Source organism: Barbatula barbatula (genome assembly GCF_947034865.1).
Source record: "Barbatula barbatula genome assembly, chromosome: 18".
NCBI lineage: Eukaryota > Metazoa > Chordata > Actinopteri > Cypriniformes > Nemacheilidae > Barbatula > Barbatula barbatula.
The window spans coordinates 10,476,952-10,496,232 of NC_136781.1; the positions used below are offsets into that span (position 1 = coordinate 10,476,952).

Consider the following 19,281-nt stretch of genomic DNA (forward strand, 5'->3'; position numbering starts at 1 on the left):
AGGGGTTTATGTAAACAACCTTAACCATATGTACCTGATGTAGAACAATTAACTCTAAATAAATATTTCCAGCCCATTATCCTATCTTTAACCTATTTTAAACAACTGTTTGGTTTACAGTTGAACCCGTAACCTCGGCTTCATTTGAGAAAAAAATAGTTCTCTACCCGCGTTACGGTGGTATCGTCCTCTACCCCAGAGACTAGTTTAGTAGAGAAAACAGTCAGGAGGAGCCGTACAAGCCAACGGCTAACCTCGATATTTCGCCGAATCGATAAAACTAACGTATTATAAACCGACAAAACAAACCCGATTCAAATAAATAAAGTCGATACCTTATGTTTAGGTCGTGGTTACACTAGTGAACGATGTCAACCCCAGCAAGACGGCGTCTGATGCGAGATTTTAAACGGTAAGCGAGACGGAAAAATGCTAAAGGCCCCGACTATGGAAACCGGCTTTAACGTGGCGATTTTTAAAGAAAATATATTTTTAACGACATTATTCGTCACAAGTTTACGTGTTTGGTTAGTATGGATGTAATCGTGAATATTGCGGTCATGTAACGTTAGATATTGTGTCGCGGGCCATAAGTGTACACTAACTTTACCGGGGAACTTGTTTTTCAGTCTCCAGGAAGATCCTCCAGCAGGAGTTAGCGGAGCTCCGTCTGAAAACAACATTATGGTCTGGAACGCTGTCATTTTTGGGTTTGTACCGTTTTCCTTTTTTGACAGCGAACCGTTTTATTATCTTCATGTGATCGATGTGTTTTAGATGACAACCCAGTTTTGTAAGCGGTAATATAACCTGTTTAAATTGGGCCAGATGGCCAGTGGTCCTCCATAAGAGGTGCTGGTTATTTGATCTGAAGTGACGCTGAATAGAGCTGTTTTCTTGTTGCGTTGGTTAAGGAAACAGCTCATAATATTACATCCGTATGTTCTGCTTTGTCACTTTTGGATTACTTTAGCTCATTGATTTTGTTCCTTGTTGTCATGCCAAATATTCTGTATAATCTGTTTTGTTTACACTGTCTTCTACCCACAGCCCTGAAGGAACACCATTTGAAGATGGTAAGAAAAACTATTGTATGTATGGGGGTTTCAATTCTGTTTTGTTTGCAATGGCTAATAAGATTCGTAGAGGAGGAAATGATTTGCCTGCAGAAGGTTAAGTGACCTATTATGGATTAAATTGCCTTTGAATAGGAAGATCTGACAATACAAAACAGAGTAGTAGGTGCAGTTCATGACCTTGGTCAAATCGAGTGCTTAAACAACTTATTAAACGGCAGTGCATACATTACTGATGTACATTCTGGGCACTAAAAGCGCTTAACGTGGAAGGGGGGAATCTCCTCAACCACCACCAATGTGCAGCAAAATTTAGAAGGATGTCAGTAACCGAGTCAGGTCAAGTCAACTTTATTTATATAGCGCTTTTTACAATTTTAATTGTTACAAAGCAGCTGTACAAAAAAACATATCGACTATAAGCAAAACATATAAGGTTGTGCAAGTCAAAACTAAAAAGGTGAAAACACAGAGGACAGACACAACCAGACAGATCTCATCCCCCATTCACTGCCATAGTATTTATTATCCTTACTATGGCAGTCAATCAGTTTGGTTACTGGCACTTTCCAAATATATTTCTCTGTGTTCATCAGAACAAAGAAATCGAGGGTGAGTAAGTGATGACAGAATTTTCATTTCTGGGTGAACTGTCCCTTTAATGGAGTAATTTGGCTCAAAGGTGTATTTCGCTCAAGGGTTTTAAACCGGTTCACTACAGCTTATAAATGGCACTTCATACTCGTGGTGTTGTTGTTTACATTTGGCTAGTATATTTGTTCTGTTTGTCATAGGAACTTTGTCTAATATATTTGTTATGTTTGTCATAGGAACTTTCAAGCTCACAATAGAATTTACAGAAGAATATCCTAACAAGCCTCCTACAGTCCGGTTTGTCTCCAAAATGTTTCACCCTAATGGTAAGTGCACAATACATAAACATATCACAAATGCGCATATCACCGTGGTTTATGATAATTACAGATTTGTTTTTATGTACTGCAATGGTAGAACAAAGCTGTTCGTTATCAGAAGCTGTTGTGATACTTTCTTTTCACAGAAATAATTTATAATATGTATGTTGGTTATATACTTTATAAAAAATGTTTTACAAACTTGAAGCATTATTGTCCTGCCTATCAGTTTTCCACAATATCATGCAGCTGAATGAAGGTGGGCAACTTCCTATAGAGTGCCGCATAGATGACATATTTTTGGAGGCCAACCCATAAGTTAGCATTGCACTGGTTCCTCAACCAAAAGCCTTTTCCCAGAAGATCGCAGAAAAAAAGCTCTTTGATTAACAAAGGCTTATGATACATGTTTTGTCAATCAAGATACTAACACAACATATATGAATTTTAAAGCCTAAATACAATTGGCAGAATTAAAAAGCTAAGGCTATAAACAGACTACACCACAGTCCGACAACTCTTTCAGTTTTTATTCCAAACGTGGTCCCTAATAGCTAACTACTCTGACAAATGAATCTCCGTCCAGGTTTTTTGAGTTTCGTGCCCACATTTCTTTATTTGTCAGATTTTATATGAAATGACGTTTAACCTTCATTCACAATTTCTGTAGTTGCTTTAACTACTTATTAGCAACCACCATTTTTAAGACCCGTTTATGATTTTAAAAATAACAAATGGGATATTACTGGTGTGTTTTATGTAATAAAATAAAGAATATATTAATGATTTTAATATAAAATAAAGAATCATAATATTCAAAGCTTTTGTTAACCACAGAGCTTTTTTCAGACATTTACCGCCGAAAGAAATCATTAGGAAAACATTGAGTTTTGTATTCTAAAATAACTCATCTTTGCAGCACTCTATTTCATCTATATACTAAACTGTAACTTTTTATTCCTTTAAAATAAATATTCTCACAGGGCACATACGCTACAATGCACCATTATAAAATAATGTCATTTTCTATCTTTCTATGCTCAGTTTATGCAGATGGTAGTATATGTTTGGACATTCTTCAGAATCGCTGGAGTCCAACATATGATGTTTCCTCAATTTTAACCTCAATACAGGTACGAAAGCCTTTACGTAATTCTAAAGCAATTTTCTTATTTTGATGGTACAGTAAGACCATGGTTATTATTACTCGTATTAGCTTCTGCTTAGGCACGATTCAGGTTCTTAACATGCTTCTCACTTGTCACAGTCTTTACTGGATGAGCCGAACCCAAACAGCCCTGCAAACAGCCAGGCGGCGCAGCTCTATCAAGAAAATAAGAGAGAGTATGAGAAACGTGTGTCCGCCATTGTGGAACAGAGCTGGCGTGACTGTTGACCCTCTTCAAGAAATATGAACAATAGTCAGCCTCAGCCAACCAGGGAAAAACCACCTGGCAAAGAATAAAATAAAACACATCATGTTTTGAATCATTCTCCACTTGCTCAGTAGAATTGTGTTCTGTAGCTGTTGCAAGATTAGAGTGCTGTTGTGTTGTGGTCTCCCTCTTCATACAAAAACCTGGAAAAGGATACACCTTAACTATTGTTGCAAGGGTTACTTGCTTTTATTTGGCCTGCCCTCATTTTGGAATTTTATTTTTTATCTTTTTTTTGTTTTGCTTAATGAGTTGCTCAGACAGTGTGGGCTGATTTTGTGTTGGGTATTAACATGTTGGTTGTGGTTTTAAGTATGTTTGTTATCCAACTTTGAGGTTCCCGGTTTGAATTCAGAGGTTTCTTTCATTTTCATCAATACAGAGATCTAGTTTAAACAGAGAGAGTGGTTACATTATCTTGGAAGAAAAATGTTCATGATTCAATACGGTGTAGAATTTGTGTTCTGCAATTGGCATTTAAATACAAAATTACATGCCAAGTGATGCATCAGATGTGGCTATTGGTCTTTTTAAAATCATTTACGTTTTCTCCGTTCATTTGTAATTTAGTGCTCAAAAAGCTCATGCTGCAGTTCAAGATTCTACCTAAAGGCATATCTATTGACACTGTGTGCTAGTACATCTGTTCTACAAAAACCCTTGCCACAAACCGGAACTCCGAACATTACAAATTGGCACTGTTCAATGTTTCTGTCCTGTATTCACTTTTTTGTGTGTGTCTGTTAAACCCCAGTTGCATGATTTTTACTGTTTTCCATCAAAGTGCCATTTATTTGACATTGCTTATCCAGCCACGTGGGCATGCTGCTGTTTTGCAGTGTCCATTTAAGCTATTTTAACTCTGTTTTATTTTCTAATTTACCACAAGAGTTAAAGTGTGTCAGATTTGCACTAGTAACCCATGTAAGAAACTGTACATTTTTCTCACTTCTTGTAAATAAACAGTAAAATTATGTGTGGTGGTTTAATTTTTTCGAAGATGGAAAGATGTGAACAAAACATCAAGATTAACATGGCAGTGAACCATGTCTTCATTTAATGTGGGTCAGAACAAACAGACTGGTTCACAACAGCAACTAACTTGCATACAGCAAGTCATAACTGCTGCTCAGGCATTTGTCATGTAGACAGGAAGCAGAAATGTTGTAGACATTTTTAACTACTGTCAACATCTAAAAATGACAAAATAGGTAGCGTTCTGTAATGGGTTTTTATATATTCAGTATTGTAATCTTACAACATGAGTCAATTATGTATTGTTCATTGTGAACATATAACAAAATGGAGAAAATGGAATGTAACTTCTGAGAACACACGCTGGCTGCTGTCTACTAATATCAGTCAATAAATATCAATAACGCGATACAAGATTTGACCAAGTTTAGTACATAAAGGGAACTGAGGAAAAGCATGAACATTATAAACAAACTTACAGGTATCTTACTTTAAAAATATGCTATACACTCAAACAAATAGAACCATTTTTCTCTCATTTACATTGGTTATTTCTTTGAGGCCCATCGAGTGCGTTCAGTCACTGTAAGAACTGAGGTTTCACCAGTTCATATCGTCCTACTTGCCCTTCCTGCAAAAGCTGACCAATCAGCTGGTCCTTCTGAACTCTGCGGCTCACCACAAGAAACCTTTGTCTGCCCTGTCCGTAAGATTTGCTACGCAGGCCATACCTCTGGGAAAACTGGTGGATCTGTTTGCGCTCTTCATTATTGAGCTCATTGGAAAAGTGCAGGTCGTCCTGGCGGTCCGAACAGGCGTAATTCCGAATGATTTCGTCAATGTCACGCTTAGTCAGCTGTTTCCCATGCCTGTTCATATCCATGCCAAGGCCTTCCCTGGTAAACTGCTCTTTCACCTTGATAGGTACGGCGATACCCTCCCCTTCTCTCCCCAAACCTCCACCTGTCCAGCCCATCTTACGGAGCAGCTGATTACCAATGTTGTCTTCCTTGATTTCCTGCCGCGTGGATTCCTCTCCGGAATGAGCAATGATTTGATTTCGTGAAATTGCATCTGCGTAACCCTCCTTTCTCAGGTTAGACTTCACCACCGCCTGTGTTCGTCGAAGCGTGGCGAGGGCCTCCTCTGCCGCAACGTGCTTCACAGTCTTTTTGGGCCCCATGCCTGCAGCCACAAACTGACCATCCAGGTAAACCTCACACCTCCAGTTGTGATCTTGTAAAACTGTATATTTGTAGTCAGCCAACACTTTGTTGAATTGTGCGGTGTCATTTATAATGCAAATGGCATTGTCAGAGTTTTCAAGAATAACCAGTTGGCCGAGTTGTGTTTTAGTGCCACTGTGCTGGGCAAAGCGACCGCCGGACTGCTCTGAACTGTGGTTTCCTCCAGACAGATGCTGCTCCTGTTGGTGGTGAGAAGCCTGTTGCATTCGCAATACCCTGACCGCTTCCTCTGCTGCTAAATGTTTAGAGCTCTTCTTAGTTCCTCTGGCTTGTGCCAGCAGCTCATCCTGCAAATGCACACTACACAACCATAAATTGCTGTTAGGAATCGGGTTAAAGGTATAATCGACTTTCATACGGTTAAAAGCAGCTGAGTTATTAAGCATACAGATGGCATCGTGTGCATTTTCCATGAGAACAAATTGAGTCCAGTGTTTGCTTTTGTCAGGCTCATACTGGCCTTTGGTGCTGGGGGGCACTTTGTCCTCTGGGTTACGAAGAGGTGGAGGGAGGATTGGATTTGGTGTGGTAACCTGACACACCACCATATCATTGACATTCTTACGCTTATAATGTCTTTGCACAATACGAACTTCCACCGGCTTCATTAAAAGCTTGACAGCCTGTTCAGACGCACGGTCTCTGGCACCGTTTTTGCTTCCCGAGTAACCCGTGGCCAGATACACACCCTGACATCTCAGCTCACATGCGTATCCTTCAGATGGCACTTTCTTGATTTTAGGCAAGTCGGAGGGCGGAATATCTTTTAGATTTACATAGATATATTCAGGATTCGTTTTACAAGCCTGAATGCTGCGGCTAAGTATGAAATTGTATATTGGCGTCTCAGGTCCACCAGTGAATGTGGGATCTCTGAGTGTGACTGCAATGGCTCTTGATACTCTGAATATTAGTCTCTGTTTTTCCTCTATCATCTGTGTGAGGATAGGAGTCGGCAGCGAGGGTGTAGGGAGAAGACCAGAGCCGCCCCTGCCCGGTCCGTTTTGTACTCTGTTGAAAGCCTTGCTTGAGCTCGGCCTTTCCGGTTGGCCATATCCAAGTCCACGGTGTTTGTTATCCCAGGGTCTGTACCTTCCGGTTGCACCGTTTCCATCAAATCGATTGGCAGCCTGTCTGTCATATCCATACCTTGATATTTCTGAAGAAGCAGAGGAGGAGGGGCCGGTATCACGGCTACCACTATATGTCTGATGATCTGGTTCTTTCTGGAATTCCTCATTCTTCCTGCTCTCCTTCTCGTTTTCTTTTTCGTCAGTTCCTCCTATTCCACTGCCGCTGCTCTCGCCACTCACAAAGTGAACCGGCTCGAATCGCGGTCTGCAAACAGACATCTTCTTCATGGGCCGCTCACCTAGGAAAAAGAATCATACAAGAGTAAATATACAAATATATAATGCTGTTTTTAATAAAGAATCTTGAAGATTAACAGTGTTTAAAATTTTACACAAATCTTTTTTAAAGGGATAGTTCACCCCAAAATGTTTATTCTGTCATGAATTACTCATTCTCTAGTTGTCCCAAATCTGTATACAGTCCTTTGTTTAATTGAACACATATTTGCGCAAATACTTGTAACCAAACAGTTCTTGGACGCCATTTTCTACAATAGCAGGAAAAATGACAATGGTAGTCAAAAGTGCTCCAGAACTTGGAACATTTTTCTAAATATCTTCTTAGGTAATTTTCCTACTACGGTAGTCAATAGGGTCCAAGAGTTATTTCGTTATCATTTCTAATAAATAAACTCTAAGGTGAGTAAATGATAACAGAATATGTTTATATATTTGGTGAACTATTCCTTTTAACATAATCATTGCAGAATTACTTTAGTATTGTCAATAGTCAAACAAAAATGAACAGACAGGACACCAGACATTTCAATACACTTACTTCCTTCAGTTGAATGTGGTCTTATTTTAGGTTCGGCACTTGGGACTAGTTCATACGAGCGCATTTCACCAACAGAAATCCCTTCTGCCATCTCAAGCACCTTCTGCATTAGCTGAGGGTCATACCTACCCGAAAAACAAGCAACGGTATTTTTGACCACATTATTCTGTTGACATTACTATTCCAGCACTTCCTTCCAAAATAGTTAGAGTAATTTATACACATGCTCCAACCCTCACCTGCATCCCATGAACACATGGTTAACCCACACCATCGACAGGGCCACCAGTTTATCAAGAGCCTTTCCATCATATTCGCTGATGTTCTTCACTAAAAACTGACGCCTGGCGGACCACTGCTTATCGCTCTCGGACTGCTGTCGGTATTCATCTATATTGAAGGGCCAAGAAGGTTTGATCGTATCATTCAGGCCCGGTGACTGAGCTCTGATCATTCTGGTGTCTCACGCTAGCGAGCTGCTAACCGGAACATACGTCGAACTCGCGGGGCATGCTGGGAACATCGTAGCTTTCCAACCGGCTAATGCTAAAAACAACCACCTCAGATGTTTCTCACCATCTTTTGCGGTACCCCATACGCATATTAATGCAGAGCTTAATGTTTTAAAAGGCTCACTGACATTTGTTTTACTAACGATACACAAGTTCTCGAAACGTGCACTTTGTGAGTAAGTTATCGTTAAGTTAGCTAACCGACTAGGTGACGTAGCATCTCCACAGACATCGCTAGTCTTAATCGACTTACTCTTATTCGTGCTGCTTTAGTTTTAACAATAAATGAGACGAAATTATTAAAGAAAAACGAATGTAGCTCATTTTAACGTTATAGCTTACCTGTTGTTGTAGTGCGCCTCTGTATAAAGATGCTGCGATGGCTTGAGTTAAATTGAGTTGCACTTTGTTTGTTTGACATTGTTACACACTGGTGCAAAATTGTGGCTCATCAATTTTTAGTAGATGTTCACAATGCTTGTTCCTTTATTTTTGTGTGTCGACTGATTTGACGCGATTTGCGCATTCAAACGGACCCCTTATATTTACACCGCAATGGTTTAAAAATAAAGGAATAAAATCCGTATTCGTGTGAATAAGGTGCCCTGACTGAAACTTACAATCTGAAACTTACTGAACTGAAACTACCGTCTCTATACCGCCCACATTTCAGTGCGCAGTTCTGTAGCTTTAAATGCAAAGAAAGAGTGTTGATCACTGACTGGTTGTGACCATTGACTGAGTCCATCAACTGAAGTTTAGTCGTTTGGTTTATTAAAGAAGGATTTATAGAAAGTCCCAAGGAAAGATGAATCTGGGACTGTACAATATATTTAATAAACTCTCATATTTCACAGCACTATTTATTTATATACAAAAGGATGCTAAAACACTTTAATTTGAGTTCCAACAGAGAAGGCAGAAGTAATATAACATTTAAAACGTTACACCAAAAGATACCGCCATACCCTTCAATGTCAATTAATTCATCTGAGAATACAAGGGCTTTAACCAATTATTATATAATATACCTTTAACATTATACAGTGGATTCCGGTTACACAGGTATTTGCAACAAGGAGGATGATGTTTGTCGTAGGTCTTTGATCTATGGCTCATAAAATGAAGTTGTTCCATTTAAACACGTTGGCATCTGTTCTTGATTTCTTCTCGCTCATTCCTCATCATCATTGGCTCTAGAACCTACTCTAGATTTATATCAGTCCTTAAATAGACAAAGGGAGGCATTAGTTAAACAGTGCCAGACACAAGCACAAGAAAGCACATATTTACTCTGATACTTACACATCTGCTCAATTTGACACAATGCATAAGAAGACAAGAAAATAAGGTACTTTAGTATGGTTATACAAACACAGAATCAGAACTTGAAAAACATGATTATAAGCACACAGCTATACTAGGGAAATTTGCCGTTCAAATAACATCAGTTGTCAGCACCCATACAGTGTTATTTATCATTAGAAACTTCACCTGCTGGCTTGGGTGACATCAAAACCAATGGGAGCTCAGCAGTAACATCACTGTGTACAAAAGTTCAACACAAATCAGTTACACCACACACAGCTGAATTTCTTTGTTGTGTCATTATGGTACGGTGACTAAGCAGACTGTTTCTCATTAAATAGCTGCTAGGACATTATCAAGGGAAAGATCCTTCTTAACATCACAACAAAAGACAGAGGAAGAACAGAGAGATCAGAGTTAATAGTGCTCTGGTACAAAGACAACATCCGTGACACTCCACAGAGACTCACTGCCATTATGATGAAAGGAACAAAGACCTTTACCTTGTTGTTAGGCTTCCGAAGAGACCACCTCCCATTACGAGGGTAACCTTAATTTTGTAGGAAACCATAATGCCTTGCATCTTTTTATCCATATCAGGTAGCAGACTGCAGGACATGACGCAGAATAAAACTTTTTGTCTGTCTGTACACATTAGTGTGTTTGAAAATATAGAGCTACTTTTTGGACTTCCAATGTGTCTTATATTTTTTAAGAATACAGTAATTCACTAACATTGTTGAAGAAGCCATGTTGGTGTCTTCATCCTTCAGTTTGCCATCCAGGGCAAGACCAAATTTATCTTTGTTATTTGCCAACAATGGAGTTACTTTGTATTCCTTCTCAAAGGTGGAGTTAGCATTAACCTGGTCACTGGTACAACAAGAGAGGGAGTGTTGACTTCTCAAAAAACAATTAACAATTTGTTTTAAAAATGATTAAACCTAGAAATGTTCTTTCATGAAATATGACAAATGTAAAATTCTGAAATGATCTATTTGGCAGTTAAACATAATTTATTGAACATGATAAAAAATGAAAATCAACCTAGTCCTTTACCAAACTAATAATTATAATACATTTTACTCATGAAACGTGGAATTCTTTCACTTACCTAAATTCTTCATTCAGGACACATTTGTGGTATTTGTCCGCTGAGTAAAGGACAACATCTGTAATTTGGTGAACTAAAAAACACATACAGCTAGAATGAATTCTGCATTATTGTGTCACCTTCTTCCTAATAACAGATATTACTCAATCATTCATAAAAGCATTGTTTACGCTAATATATTTATTTATCATTATTTACTAACCTTATGTTTACAACCCTTTAATTTAACATAAACCACAACAGTGAGAAATAATTGTTTTTATAAATGATACAGACTAGTTGTTTTGTAATATGAATAATTTGAACATACTTGTAGTTTTGATTTTCTTTACTACTTTACTTGTCTCATTGTTCACTTTTATTTTGACAGGTATCGGATCTCCGTGGTAGAAGAGCTGAAATGTGGAGAAAACAGCTTTGAGTTGAGATGTTCTCCTAGTTAAAGAAGACCCAGATGTGCATATGAAGATGTAGGACTGGTTCATGATAAAGGTATACTCGATAAATGAGTAGTTCACTTTGAAAATCAAAATTCTGTCATCATTTACAGGCCCTCTTGTCATTTCAAACCTGTAAGACTTTCTTTCCTCTGCAGAACACAAAAGAAGATATTTGAAATATGTTGGTAACAGAACGGCATAGTTAACAACAATCTTTGTGTTCTGCAGAAGAAAGAAAGAAATACAGTTTTAAAATGAAAAGATGGTGAGGAAATGATGACAGAATTTTCATTTTAAAGGGGAACTACTTCTGTACTGGACTATATACTGTATATTGATCTGCCACAGATTCCCACCTCCTTTTCCATGGAGGCCTCCAGGTGAATTGGTTTGTCTGCTGTTATAAATTGTTTGCTGATCACAGCCTTGGGTCCGGCTGCTTGCTTTTCTGGGGCATACTGGATTTTACGGATGATCAAACGACAAGCGTCCCTATGAAAAGTCACAAGATACTGCAGTCCTAGTAAAATGATAAGCATTTCTTTGGATAGTATTTTTATGTTAAAATAGAGCAATGCATACTTCTTGTCAATCTTCTCATCGACGTTGTCTTCCTCATTGGCAATATAGGCTTTGAGCTCATAGTCAACCCCACAAGGCTAAAAATATAACACAAAATGTAAGAGAGAGCAAGTGTGTACTGAATGTGTGCGTTTATTGTACTGTACCTTGCCGACATCATCTGGTGCCGGTTGAAGGGACACAGAGCATGGAAGATGAACTGGAATCTGGGAAAAAATAAGAACGACAATAATCTTTGACATGCTCTTCTGTTGTCAGGGACTGCATATGAGTAAATTTGCTGATTTACATAAAAAGTGAAGGGGTGTCCACGGTCCCCAGCTTTCATTACAAGTGCTTTTTGCATTGGTGTGTCGGGTGGTCTGTTTGTTGAAGGTGGGTACATCTGAATGCGCTTAACCCAGATGTCTTTCCTAAAGGAAACTCCAATCACATCTAGATCCTCTCTTCCATAGCGGAAGACACATGCAAGCTGTACCCACACTGAATAAATGAAATAAATACAAAATATTGATTTGGCCCGAGTTCATTTATTGACAAGATTGTTGTGTTTATCATACCTTTTCTTCCATTAAGATCTGAAGGGTCAATCTTAAGCACTCCATCTGAAAGTGAAATCACAAATCTTATAAACTGGAAATTGCAGTTAGTGAATAAAAAAGCGTCTCATAACCCCCATGACAGTAACAACACTATCATTTGACTTAATGAAACAGAACCTACCGATTAAATCGACGCTATTCACATGGTCAACAAAGTCTCTTCTCCCTAAGTAGAGGCAAAGCTGTAATAAAAGATAATTGAAAGAAAGGGTATAGTGATTGTGCTTTTAAAGGGATGTTTCAGAGGTAAGACAACATTCTCCCGCTTTACTCACCCTCAAGGCATCCTAACCGAATATGACTTTCTGCTTGAATAATAAGCGGGCGATCACACATAACGCATCTTTTGTCTGTTCGAGAACACAAGGCACGCCGCGTTGCTCTTTTGGCTATAGCTCTTTTGGCTATAGCTCTTTAAAAGAGCAAAATAGGTAACCACCAAAAAAGCTGTCCTGTCAGTCAAGGATTATAGAGTGAGTGCACTAGTTGCTGTTAACTGTCATATTATCAGAAACTTTAAAAAGGTACAAGCAGAGGACGCTTGCTCTGACCTTGTTTGGCAAATGTTGCAGGTGTGTCATATGTTCCGGTGATGAACGCAGGATTTTTCATTTTGTTCCAATAGGATACCGTCTCCTGTGCGGGAGCTTTCATCACCGTCATTTTCCGGAAAAACATGCCTCTGGTTCATGCACAGCAGAGGGATGACGGAAGCTAGACATTATCATTAATAGCGGTGTCAATGTGGATATTTATCTTAAACAAATGCATCGATTTGCTTCAGAAGACCTTTGTTAAGACCAGGGAGCCGTGTCAACCAGTTCTTTGATCGATGGATGTACTTTTTGGAGCTTCAAAAAATTGCATCCATTCACTCCCATTCTAATGCTTGGAAGTAAAAGGATACGTGGTATTGTAACTCCGACTGCATTATTCTTCAAGAAGAAAGTCATATTCGGTCAGGATGCTTTGAGGGTGAATAAAACATAGGGAAATGTTGTTTTGCCTCTGAAATATCACTTTAAAAGATATGACATATGTTGATAACCTTACCGAACCATTGCCACTGGTCTTCTTGTAGACCCTGAAACATTATTCATTTCAAAGTAAATTAATTTCATAGATTTAAAGTCTTGTTTTCTTTTCAAAAAATATTTTCTTGTCTTAGTTTAATGCAGAGGAAGCCATAAGTAAGCCATAAGAAAGCTGTATCCCAGGGTGATTCCCCTAAAAAGTGTAAGCACTGTTGAACCGTATCAGAATTTTTACATGTGTGTTTGAAGAACTAGAGATGCACTGATACTAAATTTCTCCACCGACACGAAAACCGTTTATTTGTGATATCTGCCGATACCAGTTCTGAAAAATAAATTAATATTTTTTTAAATTCTGAATGTTCTTAATTCATAAAATGACTATTGATATTGAACATCAAACTAGTGATGTTCTTAACATTTTCTATGTACAGAGCACAATTTCACATTAAATTTCCTGTCCTCTTTTGACTGACAGGATATATCGTCTCGAAACATCAGTTTTTAGTTTTACTAAAAAAAATCATGATGTTTACTAAACCTCTAGAAACTAAAATGCACTAATATTGTATGTACTTCTTGACCACTTAAAACTTTCTGTTACATTTGTCAGCCTTTAAAAGTTTAATATGTATTGCTTTTATATGACATACATCTGCATGAGGTGATTAGTCATCTACATATGCTAAACTCTGCACAGTTACTTTTAAACTCTTGAAGTAATCCAGTCAACCCACTCTAAAAGAGATTTATTGTAATCTGGTAATTCAGTGGGATTGAAGACTCAATAGAGCCTTTACACATTTAATACTCTTTAGGAACAGAATGTAAGAGTATTACAAAAGCTAAAGGGGTGTCATAAATATTTGATTAAACTAAACTTACTTAGTCATGGTGATGGTCTCCAGAAGCCTTCTGAAATCAAAAGTACATTGTTAGAGTGACAACTGGGCCAGTAGAGGGCAGTCATTTGATTTACCAATACTGGAAAACGTCCTGCAGTGAACTAAATATATTTGGACCATTGATGTCCTCCTGCTGAGATGTAATCCAGTAGCGCTAATCAGGGAAGAAGAGATTAGCATAACGATAAATTGCTATAATCCTCTACAGACGCTCCTGTCAGGATTGACTTATGTGTCTCTCGTGTGTGTCAGTGATGACAGGCATTTGAATGTTGTGTATTTCAGTTAAATTAATTTGTCTATGCAGTTCAATAACAATATTGAGACGAAGAAACCCAAAACGTACTATTCAATCAAAAGCGTTTATCATTCCCATTACTTATTTTACGCAAGGCCCCACTCCTTGTGGTTAAGGTTCAGGAATAACAATCAAGCGCACTGACCGTACACTGCAAAAAACTGTAAAAAAACATAATGTTGTGTACAGGTTTTCCATGTATAATGTAAAAAAACTGTAACTTCACAGAATTGTACTGCTGTTACAGATTTTTTTCATGTGTTTTTAAAAATAGGGTTAAAAACATAAATTACAGAAAAAGAAAAATTTACAAGAAAAACTGGGAAATTGTTCAATTTATCAGGGAAAAACCATGTCAGTTTATTTCTAGCATTAGGTATCATCACCATTGAATCTGGGTACACATATCATATTCACAATCAATCTGCCTGTTAAATACATTTTACAATAATATACAAATTCTACTAAACAGTGTCATAATAATAAAATCTATACATATTGCTATTCACACAGTTGTTTTATCGTAGTAGTATTAATGATCCAGATCTCACCTGCTTTTGGTTCTGTCTGTATGTCCTCTGAGTTGTTGTCGGTCTGCAGATGGTGTTGTTGGTTTGGTTTTCACTGTGTCTTCTCTGCCTTTATATCGCAAACCCTCCTCCCTCTCTTTGGCTTATACGGCCCTTGTTAGAAAGTGGCTGTTTTCCAATCCTATTAGTTAATTAGTCTTCTTTTTCAGGGTACAATGTGTATAAAAATAAACCCAGAATAGGATTTTAGGATTATATTTTGGTATAAATGAGAGTGTCAGTCTTAGGGTGGTTTGGCTGGATTGCTGAGATTCTTAATAATATGGTAAATAGCTTCTCTAACTGTCTAATCTGTCCATTCAGGGCAAGCTTCCACTTTGGCTTCAGTTTCCAAGTCAAGAGGACAGTACAACAGCAGATGACTTTAACTCTAAGATACAAATGATACCACTCTCAGTGTTTTGTTGATCTTTTTACATGGTATCGCTTTTTTGAGAGGAAATGAGGTGGGTCTGAGACTATTTTGGTACTACTTCAGAGGTGGTTAGTGGCTGTGACAATGACCTACAGTACAAAGAGCTTTTTGGCTCTTACTATGGGATCAGCACGGCACTTAAATGTTTTTGTGTTGTGCTGGACTGCTTAAATTACAGTAATTTATTTTACCTGACAAATTATGATTATTTCTCAACGAGACATTACAACAGAAAAGTTATCGAAAAAGAATCAAAACTGTCGGAATGCATTTACTTTAGGGATGTAAGGTAAGACCTTTTTAAGTTTGCATCTGCAGCTAGCACCCAAAGATTCAAATAACAAGATGCCGCTTGCCGCATCTGTTTATATGGTCCGCTATACTAGGTTATACATATTGGAACGGTGCTAGCTGGATCCGTTAACACTCAAGAGCAGGCTGACTGTGTATGACTATGAAAACATATTTATTGTTGTGTAAACTCAAACATTATATCCGCTAACACATGACAACAAAGAAAAGGTTATCCTATTTTTCGGTTTGTGAACCAGTATATCGTGTACACTTCACACTGGGACACTGTTCACTTATTTTCCTGTGACTGCTTAAGCTTGTATTAATCAACAACAGGCAAAACCGACATATATCTGACTTTATTTTTTAAATACTGTTTAAAGTACATACGAGAAACAGTTTCATTATTCTGTTACATATCAGTGCACAGATTTGGTCGATTATTAAGTTTTACTGGAGATTATGATGCTTGGCTGTCTAGCAACTTTGTTTATACAAAACATAAAATAGTTGGCTCCTGCGATTTCGGTTAAAGATCGTCAGAACTTGACACGTGATTTCCGGTAAGGGAATACGGAGCATCGATGCTCCCTGGTTTTTCGCGGTGCATTGTGGGAATTTTAAGGGAACGAGTGTTTCAGTGCACTGGATGGGTTTTGCGAATGAGACAGCCTTTAAAATGGCTGACCCTGGTCAGTGCCCTGTCTACTGAACAAGGGAGCGGATTAAGACACATTAAGTGGGTGATGTCAGTGGACCATTCCAAGATGGCGAACACGTCTATGTGTTTTGCAACCCATTGCATCTTGCTGCTCGCACCACCGAGTGTAAGTCCGTCAGATATTGATTCGTGTTCGGGCTCTGTTTCTTTGCCTCCTCCTCCAAAACACTCTTTGGTTTCTTTGCTGGCTCTGCCATTGCGTTGGTTTTGAGAAATGCACAAGATCTGGAGTTGTGTTGCGCATTACATAACAAATCTACCTGAATCCTGCACCGCCAGAAACACATCAGGCACATTCGGGTTGCTGTGCTCCTCCTTTTATCAAGCCGCCTCTGGCATAATGGAAATCTTATTATGCCACTGTGATAAACATATGCTTTTTAATTTAAACAAAACATAACAGTTACTCTTGCATGCTGGCACTCTTTAGTAAATAGTGTCAGATGTTTCAGAATTCTACACTTCAGAGTGTTCACGAGTTCGTCTCGCAGAGAATGCATATTTGGCGTGCTGTCCCACCTCTTGACTGGGGAGGCCCGGTGTGTGCCCGAAGCCTGAGCATAGCCCCAAAAGATACAATTGGTGCGGGACTGCAGCCGTAGCAACGTATCCCCAAAAGATCCTGGCTTGAGTAGGCGAGGTCCTGGCCCAGCTTGGAGCTGTTTAGGATTCTGTGGGAGCGAGCGTGTCTATGTGGTGAGGAAAGAAGATAGGGCTCTAGTGGATTGGACAATACGGTGGTGCGGAGTAAAGATTAGGCTCCTGGAGAGCGGCACTACTGCAGCAGTGCGAAGTAAAGATTGGGCCCCTGGGAGCAGCACTACAGTGGCAGTGCGAAGAAAACATTAAAGCTACTGGGGGAGCGACGGAAGCGGAGGCTGCAGCGGCCTCTGAGAAGAGGACTCGCACCTGCAGGAGTAAGCGCTGCTGTGGCAATGGGAAAGGGATAGAGAGGCTCCTGCGGGAGCCGCACTTCTGCAGCAATGGGAGAGGTTGTGGTGTCTCCTGCGGCAGAGCACGTGATGGAAGCACAGGCCTCTGCGGCGGTGGTCCCTGCAGTATTGGGTTCATGTGAGGTGGTGTCTGCTGCGGCAGAGAGTGTGATGGAAGCACGGGCCCCTGCGCGGGGGTTTGCTGCGATGATACTGGCTCCGTGTTAGGTGATCAGCCACCCAGGGTTTGGATCTGGGATTCAGAGAGGTCATCCTGGGCAGCTGTGGTTGCTGCGCCTATGCAGAAGGAGAGGCTGTAGAAGTGGTTGTTTGGGAAGCCGGAGAGCAGTGAGACAGATGTGTCTTGTTTGAGGCGCCCTGGTCTGAGCTGGTCGATGCTTTGGGATGCATGAGGTTCCTGGACGTCAAGGGAGTCATTGTTGGCATGGATCTCTATTTCCGACATGTTGAGAGAAATCCGAGAGAATGGAGCTAAGGCGGCTTGATGGGTCTGATAGGATGATTGCTGTGATTATTTATCGAAAGCCAGCCGAGTTAATTACCTGCATATGCTCCTCACTGACCTTGTTAATAAAAAAATTTTGAATCAAAGAGAGCATCCGTTAGATTTTGGATTTTGTGATCTCTGTAAATCTCTGTGAGGATAGTTTCACACACATATTTTTAGCTTCATGTTGCGGAATTTCCTAACCAAATTTAGTTTTCAACCAAGCACTTAACATCTTGGTTTCATTTCCTGTATGTTCACTAACACACTCACTCATCTTATGACTAAATTAAATAAAAGTTTGTTGACTTCCAAATAAAAAATGTTTAATAAAAATAAATTTGTGTTCCTTACTGAAGTACTGGCATTTGAAACTGGCCTATAAACAGAGTTTCATGATTGAATTTGAAGGTCCAATGTGTAATCTTTTGGAGGATCTATTGACAGAAATGCAATATAATATACATATCTATGTTTTCAGATAGTTATGGACGGGTATTGAAAATTAGCAAGCATGCTAAAACACTCAAACAAAGCATATGGTTTGTCCAATGTCCTTTGATGTCTATGTAAAATAAAATTAACTTTAACATTATAAAGACCTTACAAAATGAAGCGTTATGTTTTTATTTCCTTAGAATGAGCTATTTCTATACACCACAGGTCCCTTTCCATGGATTTCACCATGTTGTTTCTACAGTAGCCCTAAACGGACAAACTGCTCCACAGTTTGAAAAATGTATACAGAATGTTAAAATGTTACCGATAATTATTAATGTACGGAAGCCGTAAAGTGCCAAACACAACACCAAATCTGAAAACACATTAACAAACCATAAAGCGCAACAACAATTCCGGAAACAAAATAACAAATCAGAACACACAACGACAAGTCAGAAAACACAACGACAATTCGGTTGAACCGGAAAAGGTAGGTCTTTTGTGTGACCGGGGTAGTTACTGCTAATTGGACGGAACCCCTGTCAATCAAGATAAACAGTCAGGTGTGTGTTTTCATAGAAAATAATGGAGTTTGTTCAGCACTACTTTCAAGAAGGACATTCATATGGCGTGATTCTAGATATGCTTCTAACATATCATGATATTAAGATCAGCTTGCGCTCTCTTGAAAGACACCTGAAGAATGCAGGTTTATTCAGACGAAAAAACGATTCCCTATTAATCGATGTCATGAATGCCTTCAGAGCAGATGCAAAACACCAAATTTGAACCCACAATAAGGACAGTAGGCTACATTATATATTTGTGTACACTGCCGCCAGCTGCTTCTTCTTGTTATTCTGTACCGCTAGCTACAGAACTGTACTTCCTGTTTATCTTGATTGACAGGGGTTCCGCCCAATCAGCAGTAACTACCCCGGTCACACAAAAGACCTACCTTTTCCGGTTTGACCGAATTGTCGTTGTGTTTTCTGACTTGTCGTTGTGTTTTCTGATTTGTTATTT

At 39.0% G+C, this 19,281-nt stretch overlaps 3 protein-coding genes and 1 long non-coding RNA gene across 6 annotated transcripts; 2 read left to right on the forward strand and 2 right to left on the reverse strand.

The window, feature by feature from the left end:
• Positions 1-89: 89 nt before the first annotated feature.
• On the forward strand, positions 90-4,402 carry ube2a (ubiquitin-conjugating enzyme E2A (RAD6 homolog)). The gene is made up of 6 exons (XM_079480559.1): positions 90-412; positions 630-710; positions 1,051-1,076; positions 1,907-1,996; positions 3,035-3,123; positions 3,258-4,402. Exons 1-6 carry the CDS (start codon positions 369-371, stop codon positions 3,384-3,386), a joined length of 459 nt encoding a protein of 152 aa, XP_079336685.1. The 5' UTR covers positions 90-368; the 3' UTR covers positions 3,387-4,402.
• A 47-nt stretch (positions 4,403-4,449) lies between these two features.
• nkrf (NFKB repressing factor) lies at positions 4,450-8,817 on the reverse strand. 2 transcript variants are annotated; one of them, XR_013787965.1, is made up of 4 exons: positions 8,414-8,757; positions 7,560-7,684; positions 4,599-7,020; positions 4,450-4,551 (listed from the first exon to the last, which is right to left on the reverse strand). XR_013787965.1 is itself a non-coding variant. In XM_079480556.1 (4 exons), exons 1-4 carry the CDS (start codon positions 8,490-8,492, stop codon positions 4,982-4,984), a joined length of 2,394 nt encoding a protein of 797 aa, XP_079336682.1. In that variant the 5' UTR covers positions 8,493-8,817; the 3' UTR covers positions 4,641-4,981. The 2 variants fall into 2 exon arrangements, 1 of the variants encoding a protein (XP_079336682.1); XM_079480556.1 differs by lacking the exon at positions 4,450-4,551 and adding an exon at positions 7,799-7,949 and having other exon boundaries at positions 4,641-7,020; positions 8,414-8,817.
• Positions 7,978-12,032, forward strand: LOC306908005. 2 transcript variants are annotated; one of them, XR_013787967.1, is made up of 4 exons: positions 8,075-8,146; positions 9,721-9,924; positions 10,864-10,985; positions 11,282-12,032. It is a non-coding gene; the product is annotated as an uncharacterized lncRNA (long non-coding RNA). The 2 variants fall into 2 exon arrangements; XR_013787966.1 differs by lacking the exon at positions 9,721-9,924 and having other exon boundaries at positions 7,978-8,146; positions 11,282-12,028.
• On the reverse strand, positions 8,823-14,998 carry arr3b (arrestin 3b, retinal (X-arrestin)). Its single transcript, XM_079480557.1, has 15 exons — positions 14,906-14,998; positions 14,037-14,066; positions 13,171-13,201; positions 12,239-12,299; positions 12,076-12,120; positions 11,805-11,998; positions 11,662-11,721; positions 11,516-11,592; positions 11,290-11,425; positions 10,804-10,888; positions 10,494-10,566; positions 10,115-10,252; positions 9,883-9,987; positions 9,566-9,615; positions 8,823-9,296 (listed from the first exon to the last, which is right to left on the reverse strand). Exons 2-15 carry the CDS (start codon positions 14,042-14,044, stop codon positions 9,286-9,288), a joined length of 1,074 nt encoding a protein of 357 aa, XP_079336683.1. The 5' UTR covers positions 14,045-14,066; positions 14,906-14,998; the 3' UTR covers positions 8,823-9,285.
• Between the last annotated feature and the right edge of the window lie 4,283 nt (positions 14,999-19,281).